This window comes from Equus quagga, chromosome 12, assembly GCF_021613505.1.
Source record: "Equus quagga isolate Etosha38 chromosome 12, UCLA_HA_Equagga_1.0, whole genome shotgun sequence".
Classification (NCBI taxonomy): Eukaryota; Metazoa; Chordata; class Mammalia; order Perissodactyla; family Equidae; genus Equus; species Equus quagga.
The window spans coordinates 101461339-101474577 of NC_060278.1; the positions used below are offsets into that span (position 1 = coordinate 101461339).

A 13239-nucleotide genomic window follows, 5' to 3' on the forward strand; every position below is an offset into this window, starting at 1 on the left:
GATGCTCTAAGGGTGGGGATACGCAGAACTACCCTTCTAGTGGAGGGAAGAAGGCAATAAACAAACAAGGAGTGAAAGGCGTTGGGTCTGGGGAGGTGTCAACAAAGGTTCCACAGGAGAGTTGAGGCAGAATTAGCCAGATGAAGGATATCGGTTATCAGTACCAGATAAAAGGAAGGAACGAGAATGAGAAAGTGGTACACGTGAGCAGGACATGTGTGTGCGGCCGCAGGCTGGAACTCCCTCAGCAAGACTAGAAGCATCATGTGGAAGGCAGGGAACAGAATGAGACAAAGGTGGAAGGGCTGGTCTGGGCCAGGTGGTCCAGCTGCCTGGGAGCCAGCCCGGAGAGAAGGTGGGTCTTGACTCGGGTGATGGGTCAAATTTTCGCACAAAGAGCAACTCTGTAAAATCTTTATGTTATTGGTGTCTCAAAACAAGCCCATTTAACCTACAAACCTTCAGCCGAGAGAGAAAAGAAATGATGATGACGACTCTCAACCTTCCTCAACAGAGGGTACGCCCTCTCAGAGCAAGGATGAAAGGGGAATTCAGGGATCTGCGGCTCCCTCCACCTCCCAGTCACTCAACAAACACCCAGCATCCACCAACCAGGATTTCCAGCTGTAGTTCCTTCAGTCTTAAAAAGAACTGAAAGACACTAATGAAATAATCTGAGAGTACAACTCTAGATTTTTGCAGTTTTTCACAATATTTTACAGTTTTCACATAATTTAATGCCATGTGTCTTTTTAGCAATTTACCACCATTGAGACTTCTCAAAGCATTCCAATTATTTCTATTGAAACAACTCTAATAGGTTCCATAGGGTTTGATTTTAACTCATTTCTGTATTTAATTGCGTCATGATAATAGGAAGTAGAATTGGTGCTAAAAGGGAAACGCATGAATGTCTTCTAGAAAGCAAGTGGCGGGACTTCCAGACTCTCCTTGATTGCATATCTCACCCTACGTAGTGAGCATTTAACCGTGCCGCATTTTCATAAAACACAGCACGAAATTCACTGCAATGGCCTGAGCCCTGACTTGCTAAAGAGACGCACAGCCTGAAGCGTTCATGAAGTCAATATGTTTACAGGGCTAGGGAGCATCCACTCGTCCAGGGTCAGATCATCAGAAAGGGGAGAAGGGAGGGTCCAACGAGCAGAATTCCTTTCCTGCCTCAACGATCCTTCTTGTCCACGAGGGGGCGACAGGAAAAATACACACACGGATGCAGCTCTTGCCGGGGAGCTTCCGGAAGCATTCCTTGAAGGAAGGTCGTAAATTCAACATGGCCCTCTGTGCCCGCGAGCTTTTCCTTCACCTGAGCTTGCGTCAACTTCGCCAAACATAAATTTACACACTGTCTTTGGTGTTACGGCTAAAATTTATGCTGGTGGCCTGACTCAAACTATCACAGCTGTGTTCCCATCTTCACGACTTCGTTACAAGTTTTCTCTTAGTCTCTAACTCAAAGAAGAGCATGTGTTTCAACTCTCACTGCATTATAATTGCACATGTATATGTGTGTAGTTAGTGGAGCAGACGACACAACCAGAAGGATTATGCAGAAAGGGTTGACAGTGACTCTTTCTGGGAATGTGGGGGATTTCTCTCTTTCTCTGGCATATATACTTCCTAAATTCCTCACCGTGACTTTTTTATAATAAGCAGGAGCTGCTCCTCTAATAAGAAAAAATAACAATAAATTAAATTAGCTCAAACTTTTAAGTGAACGGGTCCAGATTTTTCCCTTCCCTAGCGGAGTCCTGATTTACGATCGGTTCATCTGAACTCTGCCTCCCTCTGTCCATCTGCTCTACCTCAACAAAAACCCCTTTAATCCACCGTGCTTGCAGAGCAGTTTCTGCCTAACCCCAGCAGGCCGATCCCCGACCCTGGCAGTCCTACTGTATCTGCCTGCCGGCCGGCAGCCTCAACTCCCTCTCAGGAGGGCGCGAGCTCACTGCCAGGGCTCAGCCACGGTGCCCTCGTCAGTATTTCAGCATTTGAGGCCATGGATCTCGACACCGCAGCTTCAACGCAGGGAGACCCTCAGACCCTCCCACTCGGCTGAGTGAACACCCAGTCCTGACTCTAAATCTGGACTTCCCGTCCATGTTGCCATTTTCTAATGATCAAAAATGTACAGATCAGGCCTGCATGCTGGACACATTATTTAGCGTGTGTCTACTCTGAATGAGAAAAGAGAAATAAAACAAGAAGAAAGAAAAGGAGAAAAAGCAGCAGGAAGAAAAGAGAAGGGAAAGCAGATACTGATATTTATACTCCAACATTGACTGCGGTTTTCCCACTAGCCAGGCACCTTGACTGGCTGTCAACAGCTGAATAAAGGGCTCCCCATCACCCCCCTTGGATGAATGACCTACTGCTGTCATTTTAAAATGCTTCATAATTTCTGCACAAGGGGCCAGCATTTTCATTTTGCGCTGGGTCCCACAAATGGCGTAGCTGGTCCTGAAGAGATGTAAAAACACTCAGTGACACCATCTTTACAAGGCGCGCAGGAAAACCCGGCCCTGATCTATGAACCAAAGCCGTGCAACTCAACTTTCCCCGCAGACGCCTCTTCTCTTTTGGATCCTGTAATACCGCATCTCCAACCTCACAGCTCCAGGGTTTTTAAATGCATCTGCAGAAAGTCCACAGAAGTTGGCTAAGAGATTTTTACAAAGGTTAAGTGGAAAATTCTCTGCCAGCCACATCTTAAATCATGAAATGCCTTCTATAAAATAAATTTATCCCTTTCAGCTTTCGCCACTTTGCCCAAGTCACCTCCAAGCCAGAGTTTATAATGGGGAACAAACTTCCAATTACTAGAGCTGTTTATTTCTGTAGAGATGGACCCCAGCCTTTCACAAGCAACGCTATTGAGCCCAAACCGTGCCTTTCATGGATGACAGCTTCAGAATAAGAGCAGCTTGTCTACATTGCAAGGAGAAACCAGATGTTTCCCTTGACTCGAACCCAGCAAATGACAATTCAGTCAAACTGCAGACAGCCTGCAAAAAAAAAAAAAAACCAAAAAAACACTTTTTTAAAATAAATTCTGGGGCACTGGTATGCGTGGGCCTATTTTTGGACCCAAATACCTCCAGCTATGCGTCTGCCACTCTCCATCGTCACACAGGACATCGGATGCTTTTGCGGCTCTCTAACTGCAACCTCTGTGCACTCACCCTGGTTAATGTATTACTCTTTAACTCACGCTCTAATCTGACTGTGACAGTGATGAGTTGTAAATTCTGCAGCATGTGTCCATTTCCTGGGCTTGACACTAAAACGCCTCTGCAGACCCAGCAGAGTTCATAGGTTTAAAGTTGAAATTTTCGCATTGCAAAAGAGTTGTCTGCACTCCCCAAAGCCTCAGAAAAGACTGTTACTTGAAAACAGGCAAAGGGTTGGAAAGCATTATTATAAATTCCACGGCCACTTCCTGGGGGTTTTGTTTAAAATAGTGGGAACTTAAAAAAGAAAGGCTGCAGTTTAAATGTAACAAGTTTACATCCAGCAGAGGCTTTTAAAATAAATACATAAATGGTCCTCTATGCTTCTGGTGCCTAATAATGATGAAACCTACTGACACCCTCGGCAGGGGGCAAATACCTTTGGGGAAAGATAACAGTGAAATTTGCATGTGAGATTTCTTTTCAGGTTTTTTTTTTTTAATTAAACAAAAGATCAGTTCACCAATGATTTGTAATAAAGTGAAACTGAGTACTTTAAAAGAAAAAAGAACCCTATGGGTCTGAAATAACAGCTTTGCATCTGTCAGAGAATGTATGAGAAAGTGTTCTGCAAGATCTGCTTTAAATAAGACTCGTAAAAGCTGATGCTCTGAATCAGGACCAGGGAAGCCGGGAGGGGGAATTCTTTGCTCCCTGAACTGTATTTGAGATCCTGGTAAAGAGTGTTTGCAGTACTTCGGCTCCGGTAATATCAAAAAGGGCATCACGGTAATTCTCTTTGCTAAAAAAAATTATAAAGCCTATCTAGTGCTCTCCCCTGTCTAAAGAGAGTTTGTACTTTGAAAAACATAAATGGTACTTGTGTTCAGGAATACAGAGTTTCAATTTAGCTAACTAACTATTAGCTAAACAACTCTCCACTAACGACCACATCTTCCCTACACCATCCTGCTTCTCCTGATGACTCCAAAGGGCTACTACTCTTAAAAAGAAAACCACGTATGTCCTTAGACCTCAAAATGTAGTCACATTAATTGCAATCTTAAATAATGGTCCAAAGTGGATTTTGAATTAAATTGGAAAAAAACATATCACTCTTAATGGAGGTGAGATCCTTGAGGTTATTCCATAACTGGGAAAGGATGCACACTGCAGCATAGTGGAACTATCTGGATAGAACTGGGGAAGAAGAAAAATACCAATTCGGTTTTTTACACCACGTATGTACTAAAAAGCTGAAGACAGGAGGGTTCTGTCCACTTTGCAGAGAGCTTTGGCTTATGACTTAGGGTTCGCCGTGTGCCCAGATGTCCCCAGCAGGAAAGAAGCATCAGCAATGGTGTTAATGATGCTTCTGTTTGCGCTTTCTTTCAAGGCTAATTATCCGCTTGCTTCATTGAGCCCTTGATCACAAGTTAGTCTGGGGAAACATTCCTGGTATGAAGACCCAGGAATTCTCATCTTGTGAAAATGCAAATCCAATTGCCTTCACCACCTGTGTTAATTGAGGCAGACCCCCACTCCAGAATTAAACTTTTGGTTCAGCGAAGGCAAGTTTAAAGAGAAATGATTCATTGACTAATTCTTCTTTCCTGACCTAACCCAAATCTTTCGAGTCACAAAACTTCAGTCTTGCTGGGTCTGCTGCTACTTCGAGATCCTCTCTCCCTGGGGGTTTGGTATTTCCAGTGCCACTGAATGCCATTAATTTGGGAAGACAGCTCTATAATTAAAGCCATAAAGCTCATAAAGGTCTAAGAACCCCTCTCAAGTCTCAGATCCTGTTTAAATGGGGAGTTCACATAGGGAGAAACGGGATGCTTATTTATCTGAAAGCATTTCCCTTATGTGGCTTTCAACAGTTTATCGACCTTAGAATGAGGAGGCTAGATTGAAAGGTTTCTTTGGACTCAGAAATGTGTTTTAAAATGACTTAAACCTTGTACACCTGAAATTTACAGTGTTACAAACCAATGCGACCTCAATAAAATGAAAAATAAAATGATTTAAATCTTTTTTTTGAAGAAGAAGATGACTAGCCCTGAGCTAACTACTGCCAATCCTCCTCTTTTTGCTGAGGAAAACTGGCCCTGAGCTAACATCCATGCCCATCTTCCTCTACTTTATATGTGGGACGCCTACCACAGCATGGCTTTTGCCAAGAGATACCATGTCCGCACCTGGGATCCGAACCAGCGAACCCCAGGCCCCTGAGAAGCAGAACGTGTGAACTTAACCACTGCGCCACTGGGTCAGCCCCTAAAATGATTTAAATCTTAAAAGCCCTCCTGTAGCATATGCATGAAGCCTGAACACTGTGGTGATCACCGAGATGTTCTATGCGAAAGTGCTACGCTCGGCTCCTGGTACATAGTAGGTGCCTTGATTTACCGGCTAAGGTTTTACATGCAGACAAGCCTGGCCCCGGGTCACAGCCCTAGCCCTTACCTCACTACGTCATCTCAGACGTGGCACTTTCCCTCTCTGAGCTTCAGTTCCTCAGAACTAGACTCGACCTTGTCCAGCACAGGTCATCTCTCTCCCTATTTTTCCTCCTGCTTTCCAATCTGAACGGCATTTTTCAAACGGCCCCAATGCTACTCTTCCCCGTGGCGTGCCCTATATACAGATTCCTGGATCAAAGAATCCGCTTGCCCAGAGTCTCAGGTCCTCACTGGCCTACATGGTCTTTTCTTCTGTTTTCCTAGGAGGGAGGAGCTCAGGGACCACAGCCTGATTGGGAAGAATAAGATGGAGCTGTGACCTGGGCTTCCGTACCCGCACTCCCAGCTATCCACGACCTATGGCCTTTAGAGGACTCTTTACCAGCGCCACCTCACGGGCATGTGACTTAGGTACTGGCACAGGGCCCAACACTCATAAGGGTCACTTCCTTGGTTGAATACTCTGCTGACACCATCTTGAAAATCTTAATTTTTGAACAAGGGCCCCACATATTCATTTGCACTGGGCCCCACAAATCATGTAGCCAGTCCTACTCTCTTCCATCCTCTAAGACTCAGGATGAAGGTCATCTCTTGTGGGGAAACAGCATCAGCTCTCCCCCTGATGGGCTCCCATAACCTCCTATCGCCCCTGCTCATACCTCCATTTATTCGCCCATCAACACTGAATGAACCCCTGCTGCAGCATCGTCGCACTGCCTTTCTTGAGCAGACATCAAATCCCAGACGCAGTGCTAAGTTCTCCCCGTGCAAGAGTCACATTTACAGCAACTCTCACAACGGAAAGAACTCTTACGGTCCCCAACTTACTGACAGGTTATGGGATCTGCCCACTCAGCAGGAAGGACGTGGAAGCTGGACTCTTAAACCCAGGCAGAGCAAAAGCTCAGACCCAGGAATGCCGTGAGGACATTCCCTATAAGGGCCACCACACTCCTGCCACTGAAGCATTATTAGTTAGGTTTTTATCTCCTTGCATGCCTGGATCCCTCACTGAACTGTGAGCCCTGAAGGCCCAGCCCCTCACGTTTATCTCTTTAATACAGAAATTCATCATAGACTTGACCATGATGGAGTCTCAAATATTCTGAAAAGAACGAATAAAAAGGTCATTTCCCTGTATACGGATAATTACATTATTAAAATACTTCAAATACTTACTAAACCATGACAATTACATTAAAAATTAATCCAATTGGTGCGTTTAGATACAACTTGAATGAAATAAAATGATCTAAAATGTTGGAAGCGGCTATCAAAAAAAACTCCCAATGGTGAGTTCCTTATTATCAGGGCTTTTAGTTCAGTTGCTTAAAATCAAATTCTTTTCTTCTCGAAGCTTGACATTTTTTTACTTTGATTAATACAATGCCTCTAAAACTTTGGCAACGTCCCAACGAGAATCTATGCCACTGACAGTCTTAAAACCATATTAATTCCCACTAAAATGCATGCCAGGGGGCCAGCCTGGTGGTGTAGTGCTTAAGTTCATGTGCTCTGCTTAGCAGGGAGGTGGCCTGCGGTTCACTGGTTTGGATCTCAGGTATGGACCCACACACCGCTTATCAAGCCACGCTATGGCGACATCTCACATACAAAATAGAGGAAGACTGGCACAGATGTTAGCTCAGAGCCAATCTTCCTCACCAAAAAAAAGCCAAAAAGCAAAAAAAAAAAACGCATGCCAGGAATCTAATTTTGAGACTTCAGACGAACACAAATTGAAGGACAAGCTACAAAGTAACTGGCCTGAAACTGGGCTATCCTTTTCAAAAACGTCAATGTCAAGACAGAGAAAACCGAGGAGCTACGCCACGTCAAAAGAGATGAGGAGAAAGGACAACGAAATGGAACTGCCACCCTGGATTGGTTCCTAGACCAGGAAAAAAAATGCTATTAAAGGACAGTTTAGGAATGGCAAAGGGCAGATTTTGAGTAAAGACTGTAGATTAGATTAATAGTAATTCCTTGAGGGCAAATTTCCTGATTTTGATAATCCTACTGTGCTATTGTCCTACCAGGAATTAAACAGTGAAGTATTTAGGGGTAAAAGGGGATGACGTGGGCAACTTAATTCTCTAGCAGCTCAGAGAGCAAATATTAAAGAGCAAATGTGGCACAATGAGAACAATCGAGGAATCTGGGTGAAAGGCTTTTAAGACTTCTCCATATGATTTTTGTAACTTTTTTGCTAGTCAGCAATTATTACCCTCCAACATTTTTTAACCATATTAATACAAGTCCTGCTATTATTAATCAGGAAATGATGCAGAATGTAGGTAAATATCAATATGACCCATAATCTAGTCATCAAGGACTTGATATTTCAGTTTTTAAACATTTTTGAACTCCAAAAATAGTGTTGAAAAGAACATTTTAGGAGGCCATCTGATAAAAAAGCAAACGGTCCTGCATGGCCACACATATACATATTTGTTTCATCTTGCCTTGAAATTACTAAAATGAAGATCTCGGTGAAAAGCCTCACTCAAGAAAATATTATTAAGTAATTAAATAGTGAGGGCAAAGAAGGCTTCTCTCTCTGAAATCCTCCTGTCCGGCCTCCTCCTCTGGCCCTTCCCCCCAAAGGGTATCAAATAACTAAACTCACCACCATCACTCTCCAAGCTGACAGTTTCTTCAGAGCCCTTTAAGGGCTTTCAAAACAAACTGCAGAGCTGAGGCCTGGGTGGGTACTCAGCTCTCCTGCTCTGTTCCCCTACTGTCGCATTGCCATGACAATGGAAAGCATGGGCCACAAAAGGACACCAAGAAAGGAGGACACGTTTTTAATGCCAGAGCCATCTGCCAATTCTCCTTAGGATCTTTTCAAGAACGGGGCAAAGTGAAAGCAGGAGCTGAGAAGGGGGTCTGCAGGGGAGGGCAGAAAAATCATTCATGGGAAAAGCAATTGCAATATGAAAAGAAGGGAGGGCGCCAGACCGACGGATGAATGGAACCCCCAGGCCCCGCCTCGGGAGCTCTGAAGAGATGCCCCGCACCCTCTGTGACGTGGCTTTTGTCGGTTGCCAAGCATTTTAAATGTTATCGTCAGAACACGTTATTAAGAAAGGATTTAATATACACAAACCACAAAAAAACACCCTCCAGAAGGGTCTTCTGATTACCCACGTAGAAAGCCCAAGCCAGCTGCCTCTGCAAAGATTATGCTGGGTTTTTATTCTTTGGATCGCAAAACGTCCTAAATACAGTAGTTTAGCGATAATAAAGCATTTGTATACCAACTCTAAATCCCCCCTCCTCCCAGACTCTTGCAAATTTTTAAGACCACCAACTATGAAAATCTATTCAAATGCACTAAAACAAAATTATTTCATGCCCTTAGGGAATTTTATTAAAATCTCCTTTTCACTTTTTTCGAGCCCAAGACATTCCTCCAACATTTTTCTTAGAAAGAAAACTACTCAAAACCCTGAAACCATGGATGGACTGCTTCTTCGGAAGCCTAAAGCTCTTAAGGCAGCTGACGCCCGGGCTCGGGTCGGAAGCGCCCTCAGGCATCTGTCTTCTCTCTCTGAGAATTTTCAGTTTTCTGAAGGCGAGATGCAGCTTTTATTCCCTCAGTTCTCCTAAAGCGTTATTAATCCCCGGATGGGAGCAGTGACCTTAGGGAACTCCAGGTAACATCCTCTCCTTTCTCACTACAGGAAAATCTACTGCAGGATCTGTAGTTGGAAACAGTTGTCAGTGTTGGCTGGGATGTTTTGTGGCTCCTTTAACAGAGTGTATTTGCGTGGGTTTTTAAAATTCCACCATTTAAAAAGCACGTGTCTTCATTGATACAGAGAACAGATTGGTGGTTACCAGAGCGGGAGGGGTGGAAGAGGAGCTAAAGGGGTACGGGGCGGGGGGGGGGGGGGGCGGTACGTGTGTGGTGACGGATGGAAACTAGGCTTTTGGTGGTGAATGCAATGCAGTCTATACAGAAGCCAAAATATAATGATGTACACCTGAAATTTACAGGCTGTTATGAACCAATGTGACCTCAATAATATAATTTAAAAAATTTTTAAATGCACATGTCTTACAAGGGATTCAATGATGAAAGGTTTCCGGTTATTTCTCCTTGGGTCAGACTACACATGCTCTCTGCTTCCATTTTGAAGATTTCTAAGATGCCGTCAAAGAAATCTTCACAGATGCAGTATTTACGTAAATCTGGTACCTTTTGAAAAACTAAGGCTGCCAAGTTGTAACATGAGCTTTGTAATGTTGAAAGAGCATCTTTTAAAGCTGTGCTCCTTTGAAACGTGCACAGGACAGTACCCAGCCTCCCCGTGCACAGAAGGGGTGCTCTCCTCCCCTCCCGGGGAGCCCGGGAAAGGATTAGTGAGCTGGGGATGCCAAACACACAGGACTTCATTCCAGGTGGATGATGCACAAGTCAGCCAACAGGACCAGCTCTAAGAGGACCATGGCAGCTCGGCAATGCAGCCCAAGTCCCCCAGGGCCCCCGGACCACGGTGGCCCCCCTGGTGCCGGAAACTGAGTGACTGTCTGCCACGCGGCACCCACACACCCACGGGGCCTGGGCCTTGAACTCTGCTCCCTGACTGTCAGCGGCCCATGATTGAGTTGCAACCCTGAGGCTCCCGGGCCCTGACGGCAGGAGGCAGCCGCGGTGGGGCCAGGAGTCTGACCTCTTGCTGTGAGCCGGCTGTAGACCTGGGAGTTCACTTCCTTGTCCCGCAGATAGCATCGGATCTCCTCTACTGCCTCTCGGATGATGGTGACGGCCAGCACGAAGCCCTGCGGAGGAGAGAGGAGACCAGGTGAGCCCAGCTGAAACGGACCCTCCTCTCCTGGGGCCGCGGACAGAAAAAGCCAGAGGCCGCTGGGCAGGGCAGCAGAGCGGGACCTGCTAATTACCAAAGGCACATGCCCCAGCAAGCCCACTTATCTGAGTCTCTCCTGCACACATACCCAGGTGAATCCTTCACTGACACACAAGAACACCCCTATTCACCCCCAGAGGCTTCCTAAGAGGAGAAACACCAGAACCTTCGTCCACAGCCAATGGCTGAGTGATGGTGACCACTAACGTGTATCTCACCCGCCACGTGCTGGCGCTATTCAGAGTGCTTTACAAGATCCTTAGTGCACGTCATCCTCATGGCAGCCCTACGCTTCGTTACTGTTACTGAGATCGCCATGCTACAGATGAAGAAACTCAAGCACACAGAGGTTGAGTAATCTCATCCAAGGACATAAAGTTCCTCAGTGACAGGCAGGAAATCGGGCTCCAGAGTCCTTGCTCTAACAGCCACGTTGTTCTGCATCTAGAGAAACTCGGGTGGGTGGAGCCAATCAGATGGAGACAGTTAAAAAGAAAGAGGTATAACCCGGTTTTGCACCCACGTGGCCAAATGGGGAAATCAATCTTTCCGAAGATACAGTGTAACACTGTTCAGAGAAACAACCACAAAGATCCCACACAGCGCTCAAGGCTTCCCAGTTTCTTTAACTATTGGTTAGATTCCTCTGCAAGGAAGGGGCTAGGATGGGCTGGGGGGAGGCTGAAGGAGACTTTAGTCTTATCTGTAATGTTTTACATTTTTATAAAGAAAACACATTTAAGTATTAATTTCATAAGTACCAACTAATCAAAAGAAAATTTAAAACCACCCTACCTTCCCGAATCAGGTACCCCAAACAATAAAATCTGGAGGGGACTGGTGTGTGTCACCCACAGCAGGAATCTATCTCCATCTAGATTTCTCCTCTTGTATCAACAAAGGCAAGAACACTCATTCATTTTTCTTACAAAATACCCTTTGCCAACCCTCCTTTTCAAGCCACTTTTTCTAAATACGGAGAGCACAGTCACCCCAAAGCTTAGCCGCACTGATTCTTTGAGGATTTCATTTTCCTACTGTTAATCCCGTGAAATATATTAACTTTGATTCAAAGGACTTTAAATCTCTTATGTAAATCTAGCCAGAGACATGAGGCTTTGTGAAACTCATCCAAAGGCCCACACATCTTCACAATCAAAGGATTACTCTGTTTCCAATCAGATGTAAAGTATACACGGCAGCAAAGCAGAACTGGTCCATTGCAGAAGAAAAGCATAACCAGGCCACATACGGAGGTGAGGGAAAACCTGGCCCGGAAGCGGGCAGAGCCGGCCTGCAGCACCCCCACCGCCCCCCACGCCCCCGTGCTGCTGTTGCTGTTCAGGGCCAGAACCCAGGTTTTTGTTGTTATTTGTTTTTTCAAACGTTCCAGTTTCTATTTCTCTCTGCGTGGGCCTAGCTAAATCCCATTGATGTTCATGGAAAGTGTGAGCTCATGCAAAGACAGGAGCCGCCAACCTCTGCTGCAAATCCACATGGCCTCCTGAGCGATCGTGTCTATGCCCCCCGCCCCCCAAAACACACAGTTCTCATTAATCCCAGAGGACACGCCACTCCTTAGGCTAGAAATTGCTTTACAAAGGGATGCAAATGTCGCCCAGAAATAAATTCCACCCATCCCACTTAGGAGGTCTTTAATATCCACAGATATTTAGAAAGAGGCTTTAATAGCGGGTCCTGGGGTTGTCTGAGCTCGTAAAGAAATCACAGGCCATGATGGCACACACATGAGCAGTTCTGACGGGGCGCAGCCTCTTCTGTGAAGCTGTCCATCAAAAATAGATTTACTAAAGCAAAACTAATCTATGTGAGAGAGAAATCAGTCAAGCAGTTACCTCTGGGGGAGGGCTGGCTGCAAAGGGGCTCTAGGGACCTTTCTGGGCTGACGGAAATGTTCTGTATCCCAATTGAGGTGGGGTTTACGTGGGTGTTGCCCAACGTCAAGACTCAGTGAGATGAAAATTCAGTGTCTGTGCATTTTGTGGTGTGTAGATCATATCTCAGTAACAAAAACAATCTAGATATATTATTTGGTCCTCGTACAAACGATTTTATAGATTATTTCAGCTGTTTCTTGAGAAATTTCTCCCTCGAATATGTTAGTACCAAGAAAAATGTTCTTAACAGCTAAAACTTTAACCCAGACAATGAACAACAATGGCGCCAGTGCCAGAATTTAAAAATTAAACTGAGAACATTTCCTGAGAATTTTCTAGATCTCAGGAGCTGTATGAACCATTTCGCTTCACGGGGCTTCATCTCATCTTCCCAACAAGCCGAAGAAGCTGACATAATCACCCCCATTTCACAGGTGAGGAAATTGAGCCCCAGAAAAGCTGGTTCACGTCACACAGCCTCTCAACGTGCAGCCAAGAGCCGCCCCTGAAGCATCTGGCCAGAGCCCTCAGTCTGAACCACTCTGCATGCAGCTCGCGTTGAAATGAGAGGATGCTCAGGGTGCTCAGAGAGTTCAAAGCATGTTCCAGCTAAAAACTACAAATTGATTCTTTACATAAAAATCTAGAGGAAATCAGCTACAGTCACCCTGAAATAGATGCTGTCTACTTTCTTTGACCCCAAACGCCCTTCCGATAGCCCTGGGAACCGAGAAGCAGAGCTACAAGGCAAACATCCCCTCCCGCCCTGAACCTTCCCGGGAAACGCCAGCTAGAAAAGGAGCTGAGG

The 13239-nt window shown here is 45.3% G+C and overlaps 1 protein-coding gene across 4 annotated transcripts in view; it reads right to left on the minus strand.

The window, feature by feature from the left end:
* Positions 1-13239, minus strand: part of ATP9A (ATPase phospholipid transporting 9A (putative)) — a 126145-nt gene that overhangs the window by 79761 nt on the left and 33145 nt on the right. For all 4 annotated transcript variants that reach the window (XM_046678932.1, XM_046678933.1, XM_046678934.1 and 1 more), the window contains exon 4: positions 10339-10447. In XM_046678932.1, the coding sequence (XP_046534888.1) occupies positions 10339-10447 (109 nt within the window). The remainder of the gene's footprint in view (positions 1-10338; positions 10448-13239) is intronic.